This window comes from Mastigoproctus giganteus, chromosome 9 (assembly GCF_048544385.1).
Source record: "Mastigoproctus giganteus isolate SK-2022 chromosome 9, ASM4854438v1, whole genome shotgun sequence".
In the NCBI taxonomy this organism is placed as follows: domain Eukaryota; kingdom Metazoa; phylum Arthropoda; class Arachnida; order Uropygi; family Thelyphonidae; genus Mastigoproctus; species Mastigoproctus giganteus.
Genome location: NC_143583.1, coordinates 206,182,769 through 206,210,280, shown reverse-complemented (window position 1 = coordinate 206,210,280; position 27,512 = coordinate 206,182,769). Strand labels below are relative to the sequence as shown.

The 27,512-nt window shown below is 37.3% G+C and overlaps 1 protein-coding gene across 1 annotated transcript in view; it reads right to left on the bottom strand.

Annotated features, from left to right (window-relative positions):
- LOC150081073 (protein tudor-like) overlaps positions 1-27,512 on the bottom strand; it is a 114,632-nt gene that overhangs the window by 24,075 nt on the left and 63,045 nt on the right. Inside the window, exons 5-6 of the mRNA XM_090380906.1 lie at positions 23,827-24,100; positions 2,015-2,281 (exon numbers count right to left, since the gene is read on the bottom strand). Of these exons, the coding sequence (XP_090237032.1) occupies positions 2,015-2,281; positions 23,827-24,100 (541 nt within the window). The remainder of the gene's footprint in view (positions 1-2,014; positions 2,282-23,826; positions 24,101-27,512) is intronic.

Here is a 27,512-nt window from a genome sequence, read left to right as displayed (position 1 = left end):
AATATTATAAGTTAAAAAATGTAAAAACGAGGCTTTACAAGGCATCAAAAAATTTAAAGAATTTACTACTCTTGAAGATTACGGCAAAATGCTTTTTAAATCAGCAAATTCTGATTTAAACTAAATGATATAAGATAGTAACTAAATGATATAAGAAAAATATCTCAGCCCAACTAAAATCATAATTTTGTTTTACAAAACAATAATTTTATATTATAAAGTTAGAAAAATTAGGCATGCAACCTCTATTAAGCAATAACCTGTTTGTCGATTATACATATTATTTATATAGTATCTTCCTTATTTTGATAACCACAGTCATTTTGTTTGTGGGTTTTTTTTTTTTTTTTTTTAAGTTTTCAAATCTTACAAATTATCACTTCTGAAATATATTTAATACAAAAAATATTATATTTTGCAGATGTATTATATTTCTACATTATGAATATAAAAATGGGGGATTCCCAGCTATGAACATAAACAATCATACATCTGTGAGAGAGAGGATGCAAAAGCACATATACGTAAGTGAGGAGATTGGCCTACATATACCAGAGTAATGGTGGGGGAGGGAAGCATGGTACTCACTCATTCCAGAAATGTACAACTTGCACACTCAAGTATGGGGGAAAACAGACATCCCACATGGGGGGGGAGGACAACAACAGACAAGAGTTCCACAGTGGTAAGTAATTAGTAGTGCCATTACTTCAGCCACAGCTGATCTCTGTTAATGTAATTACCTTCCTCATATCTTAGAAGATGTTTACTGTTGACAAAGAACACATGCTTTAAAAAGCTTCAGTGAATTTTATACCAATTTAGTTTTTAACTCCCTATCTTATAAATTTTAGTATTTTAACTTTTACTGTACTGTTTATATTCAATCTATTTCATATTCATATAAATATTTATATCTGTTGAAGGGATCAGTGTTTCTGAAACTTTATTATGGAACATTTATGTTTGGGCAAACCTACACATCACAAACATACTTCACAATGTGTTTGGGTATACCTTACTGAGATGCTAATTTAGCAATGATTCTGCAACTTAAGTTTTTTTACTAGAAAGTAATCTTGCACATCACTTTTAAAAAAGGTTTTAAGTTGTAGTTGTTTGTTTTTTTGTTATTTGGTTTTTTAGGAGCATTAGCAACTAAGGCCATATTGCTCCGGGATATGCGGTGGTCATTCCCTGACCTTTCCGCATTCTCCGTATTTGGTAGTGACGGGCTCGAACCCCAGTCTAATCAAGAAGCGTGTGCTATGCACTGCTGCTCCTTCCCACCTGGCTACGGAGGCGCTGCACTTAAGTTGTAGTAAATATAAATCATTTTTGCTAATTGCAAAAATTATTCAATGTGAAAGAGAAAAATCATAATTTTTGGTGAGTTACTAACCCATCAGTCCACTCCCTTCCAGCTGCAAGTCATACCTTAAGCTACTACTAAAATTTTTTACATTAATATATCATCGTGTAAATTTTCAAACAGAGAAAAAGTAGAATATAATTTCTCTGAAACTTGTAAAATATTTAACTATAAAGGTAATGTAGGTACAAAATGCTGATGGGATTCTTCCTCTTGCTCAGATTACGCACCCGAGGGGGTATAAATTCAAATTGAGAAAAGACAGTTGTAGAATAGATGTGCAGAAATTCGCCTTTAGCCAGCAGGTGGTTGATTGCTGGAACAAGCTTTCATCTGTCAATGTAGAAGTTAAGTAAATTAAAGGCAGAGCTAGACAAACTTTTGGAGTGAGCGAAATGGGAAGTTTTTCTCTTTTTTTTTTTTTTGGCTGATGCTGTATAAACTTGCTTTCTTGCATCATATGCCTCTACTAATGCTAATACTAAAATATTTAGCAAATTATTTACTATATATTTTAGCATTGGCATTAGTAGGACCAGTGCTAATGGACCAATCTGATCCATGAGAATTATCTATGCTATTTCTAAGTAAGCCTAAATCTCAGTTTCACCTTTAATTCACCATGTTTATTTTATGACCTACCATTAATGTCCATAACCTCTGCCCGATACCACTGCTGATCTTCTGAGTACTTGGCACAGCATGCCATTCCAAGTTTCGGTTCAATCCTGTCATTTTCAGATTCATAGTTGCTGTAACTATCATTCAAAATTTCAGAAGATACAGAAAGTTCATCCATATCTGCCTCTAGCTGAACATAAAAACAACTGATGCTGATCACTTCTGAAATAACTGCCGAGTGTTTACCTTGAGGCACAAAAATTGGCAAGAAATATGGACAAGCAATTTCTGAGGGGAGAAGTAAAATAAATAAATATAAATAAACAAAAACACACAGGCAAAGGCATTTTAATATTAATTCAAGATTTCTAAAATATATTTATATACAGACAAAAATCCTTTATCATGGTTTAAGTAAGTCTCAAGACAATCTGTTAATGAGGCAAACTACTTGTTTTTCCATTTGAATTAAGAAAAATTTTAAGGGAAGCAAAAACTTATTTCTGAGATATCCGCTTCCACTTGCAGACTTGATAAAAATACAGTATTATAAAGAGAGCATTTCTATATACAGTAGAGCAGGCCTGGGCAAACTTTTTGGCTGAAGGGCCACATTAGGAATTCAAAAAGAAGGCGTGCCGCACGTAAAATACTATTTTTAGATATATATTATTTGTTATCATGAAGAAGAAATATAACATAAAAAAAAATTATTCTCTAACAACCAAGAATTTAATGAGATGAATGGAACTAACTGTTTTACATCTTTTAACATTTTTTTAATTTCGGGTGTTAATTTTGTAGTTGAGATTCTTAAAACTGCTTGTAAATGTTCATCGGTGATGCTCGATCATAAAGAATTTTTATTTAGATTCATAATGGAAAATGTTTATTCACATATGCAGGTTGATCCAAAAATAACCAACATTTTTCGGGCAAAATCTTTAAGTTTGTTGAATTTGTCCGAATTAAGAATATTGTAAAATTTACAGATTTTCTCATGATGGTGCAATTCCCTTAAATCGGTATCACACTGCAGATCTATAATCTGAAGTTGTAGTTCACTCGGTGCACTATCAATTTCTACTGAAAATGGGTCGCGCACTATTTCCAATTTTTCGGAAGTCGCCAAAACTTCGTGAAAAGTCATCATTCAAAGCGTTGATAATTCACAATATTTTTCAAATTTATTTTCTGGAATCTTCAGCAACTTCATGGTTGGAAAGTGGTCTACCTTGCTAATCAATAAATGTCGAAGGAACAACTGGAATTTTAATTGAAATCCATTCAAACTTATCATATCATGGGCGTATACATTTTTTCCCTTGTAATGTGGTGTTGAAAGTATTTAAGTGTGTCATGATGTCCAGGGTAAAATCAAAATCACAAATCCAGTTATTATCAGTTAATTCGGGAAAGTCCATAATATTTTTCAGTTTTAAAAATAGAATGATGTCATCTTTAAGATCCCATACTCGCCGAAGAACTTTTCCTAAGCTAAGCCATCGAATTTGGCTATGATAAGGAATATCTGTGTACTCGGATTCGATATCTTGAAGAAAATTAACGAATTGTCTGTGTTTCAGGCCCCTCGATCATATTAAATTTACTAGTTTAATAATACAAGATGTGACATGTTCAACTTTTAACACATTTTTACATAATACTTGTTGATGTATAATACAATGAATTGTAATTAAATTATAATCAGGATAATTTTTACAAATTTTATTCCGAATTTTCTTTAACACTCCAACATTTTTACCTGTCAAACTTGGTGCTCCGTCAGTTGTTAAGCTTAAGCAGTTAAGCTTACCATTTTGTTCCATTGTAAATTATATCTTGTTAAGCATTTTTCAAATATATCAGCTCCCGTTGTTTGGTCTTTAATATTGTACTCTTTTGGCACTGAGACACTCTCCCGGCAGATGAGACAAATAGTCTTGTTATTTATGTTAGCAAAAAAATATTTTGTGTTCCACTCTTCATTGAAGATACGATGCTCTTGTTGAATTTTTTGTTTTTTATTCATTTTTAAAAGGGCATAAATATTATTTTTATCGCTACTGGCACCAAGATGATAACCGAAGATAATGCAAAAATACTAACTACGGTATGACCGTCAGAGAAAACAGATTGGAACTGCGGCTGGTCAGCAGTCCTATCCTGTTACTCCAACACTGCAGCAAAGCCGTTGTCGTCATCACCGGTTGTCTGTTACCGTAGTTTCGCGCAGTTAGTTTATAATCACAAATTATACCATTATAAAAGCGCCCATTGGCCCAATCCGGTTTGCGCACAATTTCAAATTCTACCTCAGTTTGAACAATACAGAGATGATAAAACAATTTACAAGTCGACAAATTCTATAATATATTACATATGCAAATTTATTTTTCAAAAAGGCATCGCAAAAGGCATAAAATAAGTAAACTTTTTTCGAAAATACAATTAAAGCTCGCGGGCTGCACAAAAATGTGCGGCGGACCGCATACGGCCCGCGGGCCATAGTTTGCCTGGGCCTGCAGTAGAGCATCGATAATCTGAACTAATTGGGATCGCGAATAGTTAATGTGTCTGCTGGGAACTGCAAATGATGTTATAAACAGGTTTTCAATTTTTAAGGGGAATAATGAGAATTTAATTTATGTGCATACAAATTTCATTAGTCCCAACATGTGGGACTAATGAAAGTTTTTCAGCATGACCATAAGGACAACCTGAAAAAAAATGTGACAAGTAAGATCAAATGCATTTGTCTGCATTTCTGACCAGCACTTGATAAGAGGGACCATAATGCTGATGGCCCCATGGATTAACTCACGACTTTGAAGGACTATGTAAAGCTTTTTCATCAGCATGGCTGGCCCTAACAGACAGAAGAAATCTATATTGTAGAGGCGGAATGCATTTTAACAAAGTCAGTGCAAGGTTCTTTGCCAATATCATTGAGAATGCCTTTAAGGGAAACTAGTTACAGGTGATAAGGATAATATAGATATTCATTTATATAATGATACTAGTAAAAGTAACAAGTGTACACATCTCAGCAGTTCTAATAACAGGAAACAAGAGCTGATATTTGGAAAGATGAGTCAAGTATACTGCCTTTAGGTCATTATGTTTATCCATCCAGCTATTTCTCTCTCTATTTATGTTATTATATGTTTTAAATAAACAGGAATAAAATGAGTGCATTTGAACTCCTGGTTAAGACAACTAATGCTGACATATTAGGACTAACAGCAAAATAGTATCATTCAGAAATGAGAAACAAGTTTCACTATTGCATGTATAATGTATTTTGGAAGGCTAAGCAAGACAGAAAGAGTGGGATGAGGGGGTGGGTCATGTTTCTTATTAAGCAGCTTGACATGACAAAATCTTTCCCAGATTGGGAACCTGCACATGCCAAAACACAATCTTTATGGTGTGAGCTAGTTAGAAGAAAAGATAAAATGAGTTGGGGGAGGGGAATGCTGCAGAACAGCATATCGTGAAGAGTGTATGATGAGAACCACTACATGCAGAGAGAATGGGCGGGCAAATGTGAAAGTTTTATTATGAGTGATTTCAATTTGTTCCTTATTCATTCAACAACATGGGGGGGGGAATTGCTATTTATACTAACACATTACAGAAAGTATCAGGGCAAGAAATCTTTCCTGATCACCCACAAATCTAATAACACCACAGGGCTGACAGAACAGAACTGCTGGGGAGAGTGATCACTGAGCTCTAAATAGTATGATTAAGAGAGATATCACAGTTGTTAAAGACAGAGGCATGGATTTTAATTTCAGGAGAGAAAACTATGAAAGTTCAAGGTTTTACATGACAACGATCAACAAGGTAGATAGCAAACAAAGGGTGAATGCAAACAAATTATGTAACATCTTTAAAGCAGCCACAGAAGCCACCAAAGAAAATGTATATATTTTTTTCCGAAATGTATATAAAGAAAATAAAGCACTAGGAGGTCCTGTTGCAGTACCGTGCTGTCATTAACAACCCTGCCAACTTTTGTATCGTCTGCAAAAAAACTTGGACATTAAGCCTGATATAGCTTCATCAATATCATTGATAAATATAGAAAACATCAATGAGCCCAACACCACACCATGCAGGACTCCACTAATAACATTAGTCCACAAAGAGCAGAATCCAATAATTACCACTCTCTCTCTCTCTCTCTTCTCCCACTCAACCATCCCTTTCTACATAGCAGCAACTTGCCCTTAATACCATACTGCTCCAATTTGTAGAGCAGTCTTCCATGTGCAACAGTATCAAAAGCTTTCCTGAAATCCAAGTATATGATATCAAAATTATTTTTTGCATCCAGTTCCTTTGTGACCACATTGCAGTATCCAATCAAATTGGTCAGACAAGACCCTTTTATCAAATCCACGATGTGTCTGAGCTATAACTGCAGTCTTGTCTAGATGATCGAGCAATGCTTCTTTAACTAGTAACTCCATAATTTCCCCAGGAACAGAAGTTAAACTAACAGGTGTGTAATTACTCATGTCATCCTTTGAATCACCTTTGTGAATAGGGGATACATTTGCTCATCTCCATTCTGTGGAGACATCCCCTGAATCCAAAGATGCTCTCATAATTATGGCTAAGGGTTTGCTTTCTTCTTTAATATAACTGGATAGATTCCATCGACCCCAGGCACCTTTCTTATGTTTAACTTCAGCAATTTCTCCTCTACTTTGCCCAGTTATTACAAATTCCTTTAGTTTTGTGTTACAGTTTGATAAACTTTTGGCATTCCCCTCCCTAAATAACTCATCGTGCATGAATGTAGATGCAAAATACTCATTCAGTTGGTCAGCTACCTGAGCAGGATCAACAACAGTCGAACCATCGATATCAACTGGACCAATCTGATCCAACCCTTTCCTTTTAGAGTTTACATAAGTGAAGAAGTCTTTGCTGTTTTTCTTTGTGTTCTTTGACAAAGATTTCTCATAATCTGCCTTCGCTTGCCAAACCTCCTTTGTTACTTGATTACAGACTAGCTTATATGTACCATAGACTTCCGTGTCACCAGATAATTTATATGCATCACGTGCATTTTTCTTCTCTGCCACGAGTCTTATTAGTTCATTTGATATCCATTTAAGAATAAAACCTGAACAGTAATTCATATGAAAAGCCTAGTAGCTTCCAAATTAATTCCTTGAATGTTACCCATTTAACATTTGCTGTTCGTAACAAGAGCAAATGTTAAATGATAGAATTTAAAAATTGTTTGAGACCACTGTAGTCACCCTTATGAAAGCAAAAATCCTTTCCTTCACCCTTGATGGTAGTTATATCTTTTAAGTAAATTCCATATCAATACACTGTGATTGCTGCCACTTAGCTGTTCCTTTATCTTCAGATTCTTAATGCATGAATAATCACTGCTGATAATCAGATCAATAGTATTATTCTCTCTGGTTGCCTCTGGAACATGCTGCTGCAGAAAACAATCATCCAATAAAAAAAGTCTTGCTAGTGTGTGAGTGACCAACCCACAAGTTCCAGTCAATATTTGGGAAGCTAAAATCCCCCATAATAAGACATTATGATCTACTGACCCACTCCATATCTCTGTACAGTTGTTCGCTGTACTCATCAGAGTCATTAGGCCAATAACATACACCTGCTGTCATTTTTGCTTTCCGAGTACTTATGACACACCAAACTGACTCAACATTGCACTGTCCATCCATGTCAATTGAATTCATTGCCTTAGATTTTATGTGTTTTTAACTAATAGCATAACCTCTCCTCCCTTCCTATCTTGTCTCTCCTTTCTGAACACATTGTCATCATCATCTATCACCATTCCACATGTCGATGTATGAAGCCTCGCCACCATGCTCTGTCCAGGTACTTCTCTCCTTCGTTGATTTCCAATTTCCTCCTCTCTTAATGACATTGGTCTTTATCATGTCCTGCCATCTCATTCTTGGTCTTTTGTCCCTTAATTGTAAATCAAACATTCTTCTTGGCAAACGCCTCTCGCTCATCCTCGTGACATGTCCAAACCATTTCAAACGGGACCTTTCAATCTGGTTCTGGAGTTTTTTAACCTGAATTCTCTCCCTAATCACATCATTCCTGATTTTGTCATGTCTTGTCTTTCCAGCTATGCTGCTCACAAATCTCATTTTTTCACAATTCCACTGTATACAGCAATTTTAAGACAGTGCCTAAGTAAAAGGCACTGAGCTTATTGAAAGGATCCACGGAAGAGTATCAGACCTGGAGAGAATGGCGAATGGGTAACTATACAGGAAAGACTTTAAAGATGTACGTTGCAGAGCTTGGTAACCTTAAAGGGAACAATATTAATGAAAATGAAATTTTCTCAAGTTATTAATGATTCTAGAACTACGATCAATAAATGAAAGAGAATGGGCCTGTGGCACTAGTTTCCATAGTTTAGAGAAGAATAATACAGCAGGGCCAGTAGAGGCAGTAACTAAGATAAATTTAATAAGTTAAGATTAATACTAGAAGCTTTCAGAGTGACAAATCTCTTCCTCAGCAAGTAAACGTACATGCATACAGAAATGCAAACATAATATAAACATTAGGAATAGAATAAATACTAAATAGGCTGTGCATGCTCAGATGATTCAGAGAGCACACACATGAATGCAAGATTGTACAGATACTCATTCACTAGATTGGGAGCTTGTTGTTGGTGCACAGGGCATATATGGGATTGCTGCCAGTATTTGTCGTGCTTCAAAACTATTGCCTCTAAAATAGGGTGTAACCTTGTACCTCTGCAGTGAATTAAGACTTTTGGATAGCTGGATATATTTAATGATTCTAACCATAGACGGTGACGGTAGTGTCGAGATCACGATGAGTTGACCAAAAATGCTCCGAAATTGCAGAGTGCCCAGTGTCACCCAGGCAGATCGACCTATCATTTTCCGCGAGGCGGACCTGAAGTGTTCGTGCTTTCAAAATACGTTGCCCATCTCCTAACACCCCTTGTGCAAAATACCGCCCATACAGTCTCCAACAGCAAGGAGTTCCTTCACATCATCAAACAGCTTACAGTTCCTGACGACAAAATCATGGCATCCTTCAATGTTGTCTTTCTATTTACCTCCATTCCAGTCCAACAGGCCGTCGTTTGTAACAGACGGGTTCTAGAGAACGATCCCAGCCTATCGGATAGAACATCACTATCTACAGAAGATATCTGTGCCGCCCTTAACCTGTGTTTGTCAGGCGGTGTCATCGCATTTGGTGATTCTCTGTAAAAACAGATTCACAGTATGGCTATGGGCACACCTGTCAGCTCAGCCGTCGCAAACATCGCAATGGAGGAGTTAGTTGTTGTTATTGTTGTTGTTGGGATTTTATGGCACATAAGCTGCTTTGGCTATAATGCGCCTATTCCTTTGTTGTAATAATATATGAGAATTTCTTGTCACGTCGGAAAAGGCTGAAATCAGAAATGACTAAAAACTCCAATTTTCTTCAGAAAGTTAAAAAATTCAGGAATATTTACATTGTCACCAATGACATTCTCTAGAGTTACTGGTTTCCGAAGGTTATCCAAAGATAGCAGGGTTGTATTTCACAGTCAAATTTAGAGAATAATGTGAACACTGTGGTGGATCATCTTCTGTGAGTAAATAAAGATGGCTCAAATGTGTATGGTCTATTCTTGCTCTTGAAAGGAGTACTTCTTCTCTTGATGAACGGACACTCGAACGCCAAATTCTAGGATTCTGTTTAAATTGAAAAAGTTTGTTATTTGTTTGAGAGTGCTGTCCAGTAGCGAATTAAGATTGGTTGAGGCCCTGGGCGCAGAAGAAAATATTGGGCCCCTTAAAAAAAAGAGAGAGACAGGGAAAATAAAAATACATGTTAACCATTTTTTTAAATAAATAAAAAATATTATGTACTATTAATGTTTTATTTCCAGTAAAATTTGAATATAATATATGTATAATATAATTAATACTAGCATAATAATAATCACAAAGTTTTGAACTAACAGTTGAACATATTAGTTCAACTAATTTGTTGGGGTTTTGCGTGGGCCCTTCAGAAGTCGGGGCCCAGGGCGCGTGCCCGGTGCGCCCGCCGTTAAATCCGCCTCTGGTGCTGTCCATTTTGTTAGGCATGCACCATGAATGATTTGTGGATAGTCTGATGCTGGAACAGGGATATTGGTTAAATCTAAGGTAGTTGGATTTTTTGCAGCTTTATCGGCCAGTTCATTACCAGAAATTCCAGAATGTGCCGGAATCCAGCAGAAGGTGATCAGTTGGTGGTGCTCTTCAATCTGCAGTAATAATCCTCTAATTTCATTTAGAAAAGGGTGAACTTTATCTGAGGAGTTAGATAATGCCATAATTGAGCTGAGGGAGTCAGTGTAAATGACAAATTTTAATAAGCAGTCAGAACAGAGATTTTCTAAGGCTAGTTTAATTGCATATAATTCTGCTGAGAAGATACTGAATTCAGGTGGAAGGGATGCTGAAATAGCGGTATTTAGGAACACTGCTGCTGCTCCAATGTTTGAGTTAGATTTAGAGCCATCTGTATAAATTGGAGAAAAATCAAAATATCTGTGAGTGTGACTTGCATGAAGTTGTTTCACATTTGATGCTTGAAGAACATTTTTTCCCCACTGGCAAAGGTAAGTGTCACAGGTGGGTAGAGGAGTACGAGTCCATGGTGGTGGGGCGCACGTTACTACCTCTTGTACAGAATGAATGGAAACATTCCAAACCTGCATCAGCTCAAGAAGGCAAAGACCAGCTGGTTTTACTATACTAGGCTTAATTCTGTAGAGGTTTTCTAATGGTGGATTGAATAGGTATGACTGAATTGGATGCGAGACAACTTTGTATTTTAACAGCATACTTCAGTAGCAGTGTTTTCCTACGTAGAGTTAAAGGGGGCTCATGAGTGTCAACGTAGAGGCTATGTGCTGGTGATGTTCTGAAAGCCCCAAGTGCAATCCTCAAGGCACTGGGCTGAACTGGTTCAAGCCAGTGCAAAACACTTGCTCTGGCAGAATCATAGACAGGAGCACCATAATCGAGACGGGATTGGATTAGCCCTGTAAAACCGAAGTAGGGAGGTACGATCTGCACCCCATGTTATGGCAGATAAAGTTCTGAGTATATTTAACTTTTTTAAACAGGAAGTACGTACATTTTTAATATGGTCTAGGAAATTTAATTTGTTGTCAAGGATTAATCCTAGAAATCTGACGTTAGTAGTGACTGGGATGGAGACGTTGGAAATCTGAAGTTCAGGATTCAAATGGAGTTTGTGTTGTCTACAATAATGGATAGCAACTGTTTTCTGTTGTGAGAGTCGATAGCTGTTAGGGTTGGCCCATTGTTATATTTTATTCAGTGATATCTGAAGCTGCCTTTCAATAGATCTCATGTTTTGGAAATGGCAGGAGATGGAAAGGTCATCCACATAAAGGTACGCCTCAACTGTGTTTGGAAGCTGTTTAGTGATGGAATTGATTCTAAGAGCAAAAAGAGTGGCACTCAGTACAGATCCCTGAGGAACACCTTCCTGAATGAAAGTTGTAGAGAGGTCATTTTGGTATTTTACTTGAAACCATCTGTAGAAAGTTTTGAACAAATATGGGGAGGTTGCCCCGTAGACCAAGAGAATAAAGATCACTAAGTATGCCATGACGCCAGGTGGTGTCAAAAGCCTTCTCCATATCTATAGAAACCATTACTAGATGTTCGTGTTTAACGATGGCATTGTGAATGGCAAATTCAGCCTTGATCATGAGATCCAAGCATGACCTGTTTTGTCGAAAGCCATGTTGACTATTGCTCATTAGATGTTGTGACTCAATGATCCAGACGAGTCTACTGTGGACAATTTTTTCAAGGATTTTGCTGAGGCAGCCTGACAGAGATATTGGTCTATAGCTATAGAGGTTGGATGGACTTTTGCAGGCTTCAGGAACACCAAAACAATAGAGTGGTGCCACATTTTCTAAAAAAATACGGTTGTAAAAGACCATGAGGAGGCGCAAAGCTTTGTCATCAAGATGTTGCAGCATGACATAACAGATTCCATCTGGTCCGGTGGCACCATTATGAGCTGTTTTAATGGCATGCAAAACTTCAGAATATTGTAGAGGTTTATTATACGGTAGAATGTGGACAGTTTGAAAGTTAATAGAATATTGTTCTCTACTGCTTTTAATTCAGTGGAAAGATTTAGTATAAGCAGATGTTGCTGAGATTTCAGCAAACGTATTGCCCAAGGCATTAGCTATATCCGAGGGACTAGATAAATCTCGCCCATTCCAGGAGAGGACTGGAGAAGGTATTGTTGGAAACTTACCAGAAAGCTGACTAATTTTTTTCCAAATTAATTTGCTGTCAGTATTTCTGTTAATTGTTGATGCAAACCAGGTCCAGGATTCTTTTATGGCTTGCCTCTGTATAAAACTTGCTTTTGCCTTTAATTTCTTATAATTTATCAGATTGGCTGTGATTGGATATTGCCGAAACAAATTTCAGGTTTTATTTAATTTCTCATTCCACCAGTAGTTATAATGTTTTCAGCCCGGGGGATCTGATAATGGTATTGTGTCTTTGGCCACATTTAGGAGATGAAATGTGATGTAATCTGTCACATCATCAATAGGCTGAAGACGAATTTTTTCCTCATCGAAAGAGACTGATGACTGAAATATTGCCCAGTTTGCTCAGGCAGATTTCCATTTCCTGCAGGGTTTAAAGAAGCACCCCATAGGGGGTTGTGCCCATTAAAGTCCCCTAATATACAGAGAGGTGGAGGGATCTGTATGAAGAGGTCTTCAAGTTCTTTTAAACAATAAGTATAGTTTGACTGTAAGTAGATCAAGACTAGTGTTATTGCAATATGGAGAGTTATACGAACAGCAAAAACTTCTATTTCGGTTTGAAGTGGGATATGCTTAGTTGGGATCTTTGAATTTATCAGGATTGCTACACCACCGTGGTCAGCATTTGCTGTATTGCGATCTCTTCAATAAAGGCAGTAGTTCTTTATCGAAGGAGAAATTTGCAAGGTTAAGTAAGTTTCTTGGAGACAAAGAGCAACTGGAGAATACTGGTTAATTAGCTTATGGATATCATCTGTGTTGCAACGAAAGTCTCTGCAGTTCTATTGTACAATGAAGGCCATTATTTGTGTTTAATTGTTGGAGATGCATCTGACTGCTTTTTGAAGGTGACTGGCTTATGACGTTTCAATTTTTGTTTGAAGAAGAAGAAATGGACACTGGCCGACCAGTGTCCATTTCTTCTTCTTCGGCATGAATTTCTAAAATTGGATCTTCCTGTAGAGTAGGAGATGTCGCTGGTAAGAGGAGTGTTACTTGTCTGGCCTGAATGCTTAGGGATACTGGACTGTTGCTGAGAGAGGACAGCTCGAGCCCAGTCAGAGATTGATATGTTTGAAGGGACAGTAACATCAGTTTGAGTGGACACTGTTGTTTTTGTGCAACATTTGCATAGGTACATTTGGGCATAGTAGGGGCAATTATTTTCCTTGCTTCTTGAAAGCTTACCTTGTTCTCAACCTTATATTTAACAATTTGTTTCTCAGTTTTCCATCTCTCACAAGTTTTAGAATATGCAGGATGGTTAACTTTACAGTCGGGACATGTCTTTTCTGTCGCCAAACATTCAGACTGAGTATGATCTGAAAGTCCACAGTTGGGAAAAACTGTTATTGTTATTTGTTTTTTTTTTTTTTTTAGGAGCATTAGCAACTAAGGCCATATTGCTCTGGGATATGCGGTGGTCATTCCCTGACCTTTCCGCATCCTCCGTATTTGGTGGTGATGGGCTTGAACCCCGGTCTAATCAAGAAGCGTGTGCTACGCACTGCTGCTCCTTCCCACCTGGCTACGGAGGCGCAGGAGGGGGGGGGGACAAATGCGGTTTCCTCCATGTTGTCTGAGCGTGACCATACGTTTGGCACTTGTAGCATCTCAAGGGATTGGGAATATACAGGCAAACGCGGCAAAGTAGATAGCCAGCTTTTACTGTTGACGGTAGGTTTGGGGAATTAAATGTAAGAATGATATTCCTGGTAGGCATAAGGTTATTGTCTTTTTTAATCGTGATTCTTTTTGATGCAATGACATTTTGATCGTGAAGTTCTTGGATTATTTCATCCTCTGTCACGTTCAACAGATCCCAGCTAGAAATCAACACCTTTGGAAGTATTTAAGGTAGCATGGGGAGATACTTTAATTGGTATCCCAGCAAAATTTGAAAGTTGTAAGAGTTTCTCTGAATGTCTACTTTTTGTTGTTTCTAAAAGAAGGTCTCCAGATTGCAGCCTCTTCACAGTCTTCGGAGATGCTGCAATACTCTCCAGGTGTTTCTGGATGAGGAGAGGAGATAATTTGCTGAGAGGTTGTTTGAAAGTGAATGTAAAATTAGAAAGGAAGGAAACTCTTTGTTGTTGAATTTGTTTTCAACCTCTTGGATTATGAACTGTCATAATCAGTTTCAGTCTGTGGCCGAGAGCTTGTCGGCTCTAAAGGTAGATAACCATTTTGCTCCATCTTTGCTCCTTTTTGCCTTTGGCAGATGAGCTTTTCTGCCAAGATTTCCGGCCCGCCACGGGGAGGCAGGAGTAGTGCCTGGTGTGACCAAGCAAAAAGTAGTAGGGGGTTAGTAATAAGCCTATGAAAAAAAGAAAGGTGGCTTTCCTTTCTTGCTCTGTACAGATACTTTTGTAGCAAGAGCAGTTATAAAATAAACAGATTACTTAACGAGAGGAACGTAAAAGAACTATATATCTCTTTTTGGAAATCCGCACTGTATGGAACAGATAAACCACTCAGTCACAATCGCTTGGCACCCGGGGCCGGGAGGAGTTAGAGAAACACATATTCCTGAACCGGCCGGTACAAATTACTATGTGGTGCAGATATGTTGATGATATTTTCACCATCATCCCCCATGGTTCAGATACGGCACTGTTAGAGTACCTCAACTCCTTATCCCCCTTCATCTAGTTCACTTTGGAGTTTGAAGCAAATGAGTCCCTTTTCCTTTCCTGGATGTTTTGGTGAAACGAGTGGGCCCATACCTGGAAACCTTAGTACAGTCAGTCCTCGTATAACACGTGTTTGCACTACACGAATTCGATCATACACGATTTATAAATAGGGGAACGATATCTTATATAACATGAACCGAATTCGTGTATGCACGATTCGCCTTTGTGTTTACAAGAAATGGCAGTCAAATGCAGAATCACCCCAACCGAACGCAACACGATAGGAATGAAGAGAAGATTCTGAAAATGTATTTATGTTTTTTATATCGGTGAAAGGGAAACACATTTCACCATAATAACGTAAAAACCAACACAATTTCATCAATCGGTATAATCGCAAATGCAATTAGATTGAGTTTACTACCAGTTTATAACAGATTCCACTAGCAGAAACGCAACTGGAAATTGTTTTTATTGTTTTATGGTAGTAACCCCTAGAAATGTGCTTTAGTAAAATGTGAAGTGTTAATAGTGTACTCTGCCTTTACGGTGTTGTTTATTCAGTTGCTACACGCGCACAGCTTTGTTTATGTGTATCAAGCGTGCCTCCTCGTTTTGTAATTGTGCTTTATTCCCTAAAAATGAGTAAAATACTTAAAAGGTGTGAAAAGGAAGCATCCTGGTGAAGACGCTGCAGATTAAGAGAGAAAAAGAAAAGCAATATTGATAAACAGAGGCGGACTGGATCAAAAATTCTTACCCAGGAAAATTTATAGTGGTCTCATACTATGGTTATGGCCAAAATCACACCGGCCTCCGGCCCATCGGGGTTTCCCCGGTAAGGCTTATGGCCAGTGCGTCTCTGTCACAATAGAGAAAAAATATGAAATTGGGAAACGCTTTGAGCGAAATGAAAGACCATGTGATATTGCACGTGCTACAGACTAAATGAGGCAACACCAAGAAAATAAAAACAACTTTCATAGCAGGAACAACTCGAAGTGTAATTAAAATCCATTAGATTAAGACACAAAGAATTGGAAGAGATGGAACGGCTGTCATCTGTTTCAAGAGAAAATCAAGCAAAAAAACAAGTTTACTTACGATAGAAGCAAAAGCATTAGCAATATTTTATTACGTAATAGTAGTAATAAAATATGTATTTTATTACGATTATTTATTGTGTTTTGTAATGTTTTGGTTACTAATGTGTGTTCAATCTTGGGTGGTCGGCACCTAACTCTATTTTTCCCATAGGGCCTGTTGTTTATATTGCATGATTTTGCACTGCACAAGGGTTTCTAGGAACACAACTATCGTGCTATACGAGGACTGACTATATACCGAAAGCCAATGTGGTGCGGGCAATTCACTAACTACAGGTCAGCCCATATCCCTTGTCATCAACAGCACTGCACGTGCTTTACTCTCTCAAGCTTTGAGCCATTCCAGCTCAGAGGAAGCCAGGTGCACTGAGGTTTCCACAGTAAAAGCTGACCCAACCAATTGTGAAGACTCAACCCGTGTGTTAGACAGGTGCCTGCTACAAGCACAAGAGCTTGCAACTCACCTGAAGCTCTCGTCCCTCCGCGACAGTGTACTTACTGCCTATATTCCTTATTATCAGGGTGCCTCAGACCAGATTTCTAAGATCCTGCATACCGCATTAAACGTGTACAACTCCCTGGTATGGTCTTATGATCTCTAGTCTCGAGCCTAAAAACACCCATCGCCCCCTCTCTTACACAGTGGAATTGTATACCGTGTAATTTGCCACAATTGCAACAGTTGCTATAAGGGGAGAGCGCCAGACGTCTTCAGGACCGCCTCGCAGAACACGATAGGTCAATCTGCCTGGGTGACACTGAGCACTCCACAATCGTGGAGCATTTTTGGTCAATTTATCATTACCTCAACCCTAGACGCAATTGTGAGGTGATCGACCAATTTCGACACTACCGTCACTGCCTATGGTTAGGATTGTTAAAGATATCCAGCTGTCCAAAAGTCTTAAATCGCTGCAGAGGTACAAGGCTACATCCTATTTTAGAGTTAGAAGCACGACAAATGCTGGCAGGAATCCTATATATGCCCAGTGCACCAACAATAAGGGCCAAATCTAGTGAATGAATGCCTGTACAATCTTGCATTCATGTGCGCGCTCTCCAAGTCATCTGAGCATGCACAGCCTATTTAGTATTTATTCTATTCCTAACATTTATATTATGTTTGCATTTCTGTATACATGTACTTTTACTTGCTGAGGAAGGGATTTGTCACCCTGAAAGCTTCTTGTATTAATCTTAACTTATTAAATTTATCTTAGTTACTGCCTCCACTGGCCCTGCTGTATTATTCTTCTCTAGGATCAATAAATTCAAATTACATATGACTAAGAGAAGTTTTATTTTAGTGGTCAGTAAGTTGTTAATTGCTGGAATAAGTTAACTGCATGGATAGTTTAGTGTGACAGCTTTGAAAATTCAAAGGTTAGCTGGATCAGTAGTAACTAAGTGATGAGTGAGGTTTTTTTTCTTCTTCTTCTTCTTCTTCTTCTTCTTCTTTTGGCCAGTTTTGCAAAAGCCTAGTGTTTCCTTGCATGCACCATATGGTTAATACTAACCTTTTTCTTATACATGATGATAATTTTGGCAGGTATTAAAATGAGTAAAATGCCATTAGAAATGTCATACAAATAGCCATATGTATAGGGCAATGGTTAGGATACATTTTAAGTACTTTTTCTGGTTTGGAAGCTCATTTTAGGAAGGATGTAAATCTGTTGGAATGGGTAGAGAGAAGTGTAAAAACATTAGTAAGAGGCATAAACAGGTATTCTTACCAAGGAACACTTGAGTTCTGTTAACCACAGCACATGGTACTTAACAACTGCAAGGAGACCTGACTGACATGCTTAAACTTTAAATAAGTTGAGTAAACTAAATGTTGATGGCATAACATTTTCTTGGATGATACACACAAGGGAATATATATTTAAACTGGTAAAAAAGATTACAGGTCAGATGTGTAAAAATTTGCTTTCAGCCAGATTGCAATTGATTACTGGGACAAACTTTCCTCTGATCTGGAAGTTGGCATTTGAATAAATTTATGAAAGGATTATACAAATTAAGGAAGTAGGGTTTTTTTTGACTGATGCTATATAAACCTGCTTCCTTGCATCATTTAGCCACTATTAATATCAATACTGAACAGAACACATTACTATTGGTGGTTATTATCCCTAAATATCTCAGGAATAACAATTAGCATAAAAAAACGTTTCAGTGGGTTCCTTAATATCTTCCAGTTTTAGACAGAAATCAAGTAAGTTTGCAAGTCACATGTACAGGAAACTGCTATCAAATTTCTCGCTGAAAATGTTTGATAAAATCTAGAACTCACCATTTGCTTTAATCATGTCCTGAAATAAGATTTTTTTTTCTTTTGCTGTTGATATCCATCAAGAAATAAGCAAATGTGATACTTTTTATATCATGACAGATATTTTAGTAGATTCTCAATGTTACATTGTACATATGAACAAGAACCTGTATAACTTTTGTAATGTGATGCTATTTATTAAAATATCTATTAGATAACTACATAATATAAAGTATTATGAAGTACTGCACTCTTTCACTCTTTGAAGAACTAATCTCTAATTATGTTCATTATGTGAGTGAAATAAAAACTAAAAACTTGATGGAGAAGGTTAATATAATACAAGGTTAACAGAAAAACACAGCTTAAAAAAGGCCTTTGCAGGACAGCCACTAGATGGTTGTTGTTATTTGGTTTTTAGGAGCATTAGCAACTAAGGCCATATTGCTCCAGGGATATGCAGTGGTCATTCCCTGACCTTTCCACATCCTCCGTATTTGGTGGTCACGGGCTCAAACCCCGGTCTAATCAAGAAGCATGTGCTACACACTGCTGCTCCTACCTACCTGGCTACGGAGGCACGGCCACTAGATGGTCCACCATACCAAACATTGATAACTCTATAGAAGGCACCCAGATCAGCTAGTGTATAATCTTGCTGCCTTCTACTTTGACAGCTACTGACTGGAAAGAGAGGGAACATGGTATATGGTTGTTTGTTTGTTTTTAGGAGCATTAGCAACTAAGGCCATATTGCTCCGGGGATATGTGGTGGTCATTCCCTGACCTTACTGCACCCTCCGTATTTGGTGGTGATGGGCTCGAACCCCAGTCTAATCAAGAAGTGTGTGAAACAACTGCTGCTCCTTCCCACCTGGCTACGGAGGCGCCTCATGGTATATGGTAGGTGCTGTCGAGGCCAATATATTTCAAGGAGTTGAGTATATTCTTGCTGTGTCCACATATCCAAAAATTTCATTAACTCATACATATTCTCCTCTCTACTTTTACTTTATCTAGTGAATAAATCATCAATACCTAAACTAACAGAACTAACTAATCTGCTAAGCTACCCAACACTTTCTTATTCATTTCACAAATAAACATGGTCACTGTTCCAATCCAAGAGTAGAAAACTTGCTTCTTGTCTAAATGGTAGTTATGCATTCTGGGCATCTGGCCTCTTGTCACAGCTACTTATCGGCTTCAACTTCTGTCCACCTATACTACCACCTGTGTTACAACCTCATGGTTCTATCGTATCCTCAGCTAAATAAAAAACCAACTTACTAGCACCCTATTTTTCTTCTAAGTATTATACAAGAGTATTAAGAGTTATCAAATTACTTCTTACTATACCAAACACTCTCCTCAATGCCTCCCATGGTTTTATGATAGAAGTATGTTAGAAGACTCCTAAACAATTTGACGTGCCCAGAAAGCTCCAGGACCTGATGCTAGTTTTCCACTTGTTCTCAAAAACTGTGCTGTTGTTCTGTGTTGATTTTTAAACTTTCTTATTCAATCAGTGTTCTATTTCCTGCATGGAAATTTACTCATTTCCAACAGTTTCTAATGCACTCGGAGTAGTGGAGAATGAACAAGACCTGTGCAGTCAGACGAAGTTTTAGAGAGCAGTGAATACAGGCTGCAAGAGTAGCTCACGGTTTCTTGTCAATGATATACAGGAATTTTGCTAGCAGGGATAAGAGGTGATTATCTGCCACACCTTACGTACTGCATACGGGTCTGGGGGCCTCATTTTAGGAAGAAAGTAGAGCTGCTGGAACAATTACAGAGAAGGGCAACAAGACTGGTGAATAGAACAAAAGGATTGCTGTTACCAAGAAAGGATTAAATTCTGCAAATCGCAACATCTGGAGACTAGGCACCTGCAAGGTTATCTCACTGAGGTGTATAAGGCCTAAATAGTTCGAGCAAGCTCAATGCTGATGCAATTCTCCCTCTTGCTCAGATTATTCACCTGAGGGGATATAAATTCAAATTGGGGAAAGACAGTTGTAGAATAGATGTGCAGAAATTTGCCTTTAGACAGTCTGTGGTTGACTGTTGGAATAAACTTCCATCTGTCGTAGTGGCGGTCAACAAATTAAATAAGTTCAAGACAGAACTAGACAAACATTTGGAGTGAATGGATGGGTGGAATGGAAAGGTTTTTTTTTTTTCCTAGCTGATATACTATATAAGCTTGCTTTCTTGCATCATATGCCTCTACTAATGCTAATGCTAATATGGATTCCATTCAGTGTTAATCCATTGATGATATACTGGCTGACTGGAAATCCTACTCATATTTGGATAAATTCAATGGAAAGGTTTGGTGAAATTCAAGCAGTTCATCTTCACATTTCTAAAGATTTCGATGTTATCTAGCATAAAGGACTTCTAAATATGCTCCACCCTAAATATTGGAACTAGGCAGCCAGTTTTCTCTCTGACTGCTTACTGCAAGTGATAGTAGATAGCTTTCCTGTCTTCTAAATCCTTCACTAATGCTGGTGTTCCACAAAGTTCAGTTCAATCTCTCACTCTTTTCCTCTTCTATATTAATGACCTTGTTCCCCTGTCTGAAATCTTATATATAGTTTTTCTGATGACTGTAGTCTACATTCTACCTTCCAGTTTAAGAAACCTTGCCATGCACAAATATTCAAGCTTTAATTTTTTGAATATTCACCATCAATTCTTTAAATACCAATTTCCAGGTCATACTACCAATGGGACAAAGAAAACTTACCTTCACATCTTCTAAAGCTTGGCCCTGCCTTATTCTTTCAAAAAGAGTAAGGTCGACTGTCACTAATCCAGCAGCGTTGGGACCTGTGGGGTAAAGTGTAAAGTAAAGTGTTCATTGTCTAACGGCCCCAGGAGTTCCCCCACCTCCGTGTTGTGTACTCTGTTTGTGAAACACAGACCCCCCCCCCGTAAACCAAACTCCAGCTGCATACATAATCACAGGAATGAAGATAGCCTTGTAATACAGTGAAACTGGGGTCTTAACAAGTGAGTGAGTTCGCTTGTTAAGACCCCAGTCCTGACAGGAGATCCTAGCAACCATGGCAGTATAGTTTCTTACTTTGGTTCTGATGTATTTGAGATGAGCTTGGAAAGAGAGGTTTCTGTCTAGTACTATTCCAAGATATTTGAGTTGCTTCGACAACTTTACGGTCTTGTTTCCAAATTTAATCTGTGGTGGTCTTGTAATACAGAGAGTTCCTTTAAGAAGCAGAGAGTTTGTTTTTGATGGTGATATGGCCAGGCAGTGTGTTTTTGTCCAGTACTGGAGGATTTCGAGTGCATGGTTTGCCAAGGTCTCAAGCTGGGCCCAGGAATTTGCAGCCACCGTCAGGATGAGGCCATCAGCGAAGGCTTGTGAACGAACCTCCCCAAGGTCAAGGTGTAGAAATTCGTCCATCACCAAGTTCCATAAGGTCGGTCCCAGGACCGAGCCCTGGGGGCAGCCATGGTGTATCAGTCTTGTGAGTTTCTGATTAGGAGCATTTACTGTGATCACCCTATTTGAGAAGTAGCTTTTCATGATATTGAACAGATTGTCCAGTACATTTGCTTGCCTGAGCCTGTGGGGTGCCGGATTAGTGATTTGCCGGATCAACGGTGGTTATTTTAGCACATACAGTTTACCCAACAGCTAACCACCTCAAAAATATTTAGCAAATAATTTGATCAGTAATTCTAAAATAAATATTGTAATGTCAGTGTTATCGTTTTTTCGCTTAAAATATATAAAAAAGAAAAAAAAAAGTCTTTTTTTTTGTTTTGCATATATAGTGGTCAATGAGGCCCAGTAGGTTACTTTATTTCTTGAGAAGCCGTGTCGGCCTCATACGTGTGACACTATTACAGCATACATAAGAAGGTTGTTTGTGATTAGTTTATTGCACACGTGGTGAGCGCTGCAATAAAACTAATTGTGATAAAATAAACTCTCAAACATCGCAATAAATTTGTCAGTATTGTTAGAGATTTTGTGAAAACAAGTTTGTTAGTGCACTGTATTATCCATTATATCGTGTTGTGTTTTTCTGAAAGTTTGTACAAGTGTGTTGTAAAAATAAAAAACTAAAAAAGGAATGGCAAAAAAAAACTGACTAAAATAAGAGGAACTGAGAGAAATTGCTGAAATTTACAACTAAGCAGAGTTAAACTTCTCACATAGACATTTATTTATTTACCTGTTATGGACAATGAATGGTGTTTGCACTTTACACCACAAAAGGCACTTCCTTTATGTATTGGAACCATGGCTGGGGCTAAATGTGAGCAGATTATAATAATAAATACAGAAAAACAAGTAGGAATGGCTTGCCAGTGTTTATGAGTTCGTGCCAACAGATGATGCTGCAACCAATGCCACCAAAACAGTAGCGGCAGGTCGGTGTGCTGACCCGGGAAATTTGAAATATGTTTGCGGAAATTATGTCCGAATTAGCAGCGGCCGGATTAGTCTGACCTGTATATCCCAAACCTCTCTCATACTTCTAGACTTCAAAAGAAGGCTTTAGCCCGATTGCCTTCTTTTGAAGGCAATCAGATAATTATTGGTTCAGATTGTTCATTTTCTTCTGCATGCATTTTCTATAAATACTTGAATGGCACTATTCTTCTGAACTGGCACCTGTAATCCTCCTGCTCTCTTATAAATCACTCTGAACACGGGCTACATCCAATCACCATCCATTCACTGCCTAACAGGAAACTCACAGAACCAACTTTTCCTTTTCCTCATTTATCCTTTCTATTTCTTTTCTGCAACAACTTTACTTCACACTTATCTCAAAAAATTACAATCTACATGTTTTAGAAGTTTTAACTTTTCATTATTATCAATCTTAAATTAAAAGGACTGTAAATCTCTCGATACTCAATCGTGGATGAATGAATTATTATATGAACTCACTCCATGTACTTGATCCTAAATACATCAAATTAAAAATAGCTACTAATTAAAAATTAAAATCATCATGCATTCAATTCTCATATCATACCAAGTGCACAGAGAGGAGTCACGGACAGTCGGCAGCCACCAATCCCCACAAAACCCAACCAATATCGCATGCTACCACGAGAATTGAAAAACAATTGTCGCAAAAAAATCTTAAAAACCATGACACAAATATTCATCAATTCACAAACAATTTAAACTTTAAAACGGTTTACAGCTTCTTTTAAGTGACCAACTTATTCGGATTTCCTGCGTTTACAAGAATTACAAAACCACAGTACCAAGTTCATTATCAATAAACTTGGTATACCACCAAGAGTATTTGATAACAATAATTAGTGTATCTATCTCTTCTACTAATAATGATTATAACACCATGCATATATGCATTTTAAAGAACATCTATTTAAAAAATTACCAATTCATAGTAATAACTTACCTTGTTTTTTTTCTTCTTGTTGTGATCTAGTATCTGGCAAAAATCCAAACAAAGTCTGCCCAATATTAATCTCACAGCCACTAGATTTATCAAACAATGAGACTAAATACAAATCAAACTTTATCTCCTCGATTCTGGCAACCAACTGTTTTTCACTAATTGCATTAATAAATTTATCAGAATCTTCACTTGAAACATCAGACGGTACTCCATGAAGACAACACTGGAATGCCTGAGCTGGTAATTTTGTCATTTCTTTCATTATAGTTCTAGTCTGCAAAGCATATAAAATTCAAAGTAGAATTATGCAACTTTATTGACAACTTAACTATTTTCCTGAACAAGTTTAATTAGAAATTTTAAATTCCAAAGACAGGGCTGTATTTATAAATAGGCACGAGGCACTAGTGTCGGACCTCATGATAGAGGGGGCTTCATGAGGCCTCTGTAATCTTAAATTTTTAAAGCAATTTCTTTTTTTTACTCCCTAATCTAAACTAGGGCCTACTTGTACCTACCATGTAAACAGACAGGTGAAATTTACTGAAAGTGTGGATGACTCATTTCTCTGAAAAAACAGATTAATTTCCAGAATAAAGGAAAATCACTTTTTCCTAATTCTCTAATAGGGTGTAATTAGTAGAACAGGTTGACCACGACATATTATCCCCACCGGGATTATGCTTTAATCTTCTCCACTGGCTATGAACACAAGAAAGCAGTTGGCCATAGGGATGAGAGGCACACCAAGATTGCTAGGGTCAAGACGGATCTCGCAAGGTGTGGCTATCTCACCAGTATCCTAGATAGGTGTGATCTACAGGCACGTGACCACGTAACATTCAAGGTAATGACTCCACCATGAGTGCCTTTATCCCATACTACCCAAACCTATCACAGCAGATTTATAAGGTCCTGAAATCACATGGGATAAAGTGCATACAGTACCAGAGCAGGAAATTGTGATCCCCCATCTCTAGAGTGAAAACACCGGTTCACACTACAAAGTGAGTCTACTGCATTTTCTTGCCATGACTGCACTGGTTGATACATCGGAGAAACTGGGAGAAGGCTCGGCAAACATATCTCAGAACACGAAACAGCCATTTGCTTAACAGACATAGAACACTCAGCCAATGCTGAGCACTTCTGGCAACCTGACACGACATTGACCCACGCCACGATGTCATGGTTATCGATCAGTCCCGCCATTACTAAAGTGGTTGGAGTCATTACACATCATATGCTCTAATACTTCGGTCAATGGAAACAGTGGATGTCGTGTCCACCCTATTATCGAGGCAACCATTCTCATAACTGACAAACGTTGGCAACGTTCACATACGTCACAACCACAGGCTTCAACATCAAACAGTTAGCTGTTACATCACACAGTTTACTGAGCATGACTGGCACTACATGCTCTTATGTTCTACGTTCCTAAACTTTCAGTTCAACTGATGAAGGTTACCTTAATAATCGAAAGCTTTTTTGTACTGTACGTATTTAACATATTCTGCTTTACTATTTAACATTAAACCTGTCATTTATTTTATTTTACTTTCCGTTTCGCTCTGTGAAACAACTTATATAGTTGACCAGCACTTCTCAGTACAGTATGTGGGCAAGGCAGTTGTAAATGTGTTAAAACACCACTAAAATTATGGAATGTTAATCCTTTTATCTCTTAATTCGTGCTTCTACAGCAGCACCTCTATTGCTTAAAGGCCAGAGGAGAGAACAACGTGCACCCAGGTCTCTCGAAATCATTTCGTTTATATGGAAATTTTATTCATTCTATAGAAACTATTTTAATTGAACCACCCATGGATTTGAGAATATATATAAGCTGTTTGTTTGTTTCTTATTTGTTTTTAGGAGCATTAGCAACTAAGGCCATATTGCTCCGGGGATATGCGGTGGTCATTCCCTAACCTTTCTGCATTCTCCGTATTTGGTGGTCAAGGGCTCGAACCCTGGTCTAATCAAGAAGCGTGTGCTACGCACTGCTGCTCCTGGCCACCTGGCTATGGAGGCGCCTATATATAAGCTGAGACCTGAAAATAGTAACATTATTGATGTGCCAGGTTAAAGTGTGATATGCACGAGTGCGCACACTGAAGTAAATATAGGTATGTATCTATCTCTCTGAAAGTAGTGTTGTAATTTAATAAATTCTGATTCTGTTGTAACAGAAATTTTAAATTTCATATCTATGTAATGTTTTACCTATTATGACTGTGGCATACGTTTCCCTTGTTGAAAGATTTTTGTTTTCTCGCTCTTAAAATATGAATTGATTCAAGTGTTAGTTTTTTACATTGAATTGATATCATTATCTGTTACGTTACTCTTAAGCCATGTCACTATAACCTCATTTGAATTAAAAATCTGAAATTGTAAATAAACAATGAATTATATAAAGCAGTAATTAAAAAAATGATCTATTAATATTTAAAAAGGATGATATATCAATGACATATTAATATTTAAAAAGGACAATATATTAATATATTTAAAAAATAATAATAGCAGAAACTATGCCAAAGAAGAAAATGTTTCAAATTTAAGTATACATACAATATTATTAATGATGGACTTAGATAGACATTTCTGAAAATATTTCTCACAATGTGACAAAGGCAAATAGTGAAACGGTCTTTTTCATCAGATCACATTAATGCTATGGGCGTTTATTTTAAGAGATGTTTCATTTTGGGTCGTACTGACACAGAACTAATGAAACAAATTCAGTCTGAAGAAAATTATTGGCCAGATATTTTACAAAAGAATTATTGCTACTGTTCAGCTTTTGAGTAAACTTGGTTTAGGATTTAGGGGTAGCAATGACAAAATTTATACGGAACATATTGGCAATTACTTAAAGTTGCTTAAAATATTTGAGTAAATTTGATAATTTTTTTAAGAAATCACATAGAGGTATGCTAATTTTGGACCCAGCAAAAACCAATTACCTTTCACATAAAACCTGTGATGAATTTGTAGAATTGATGGCAGAAAAAGTTGAAAATGTGATGGCTTCTGAAATTTGAGAAGCAAAATATTTTTCTATTATTGTTCATTCAACCCCTGACATTAGCCACGTTGATCAATTAGTGTTTATTATAAGATACATGTCACAAAATGGTATCATCAAAGAAAGATTTTTAGGTTTCCTTTCTACAGAACATCGCAATGCTGAATATAGAGAAATAGCTATTTCAAAAAGATTAGATTTATCAATTGATATTATGAACTGCATAGGAAAAAGTTACAGTAATGCTTCAAATACGGCAGGAAAGAATTCAGGAGCCAGATTGAAGCAACTCTACTGCATTTCATGTACCGTGCATTAGTCACTCTCTAAATTTAGTGGGAACTAATGTGGCTGAATCTTGTTCTACTACAGCAAATTTTTTCTTTTATACAAAATTTATATAATTTTTTTTTATAAATTTAAGATATTCCATCTGCTGCCTCAAGCAGATGGAATATCTTAAATCAATATTTAGGAAGAAATTCACTAACACTGAAAAATTTAAGCATACAAGATGGTCCGCTAGGCCTGATGCTGTTCAGCTCTTTGAAATGGTTATAAATTAACAAACGCCTTAATTAATTTATTAACAAGTGAACATGAAAGATCAGTAGTGAGTTTAAAATGTACTAAATTAATAAAAAAATGA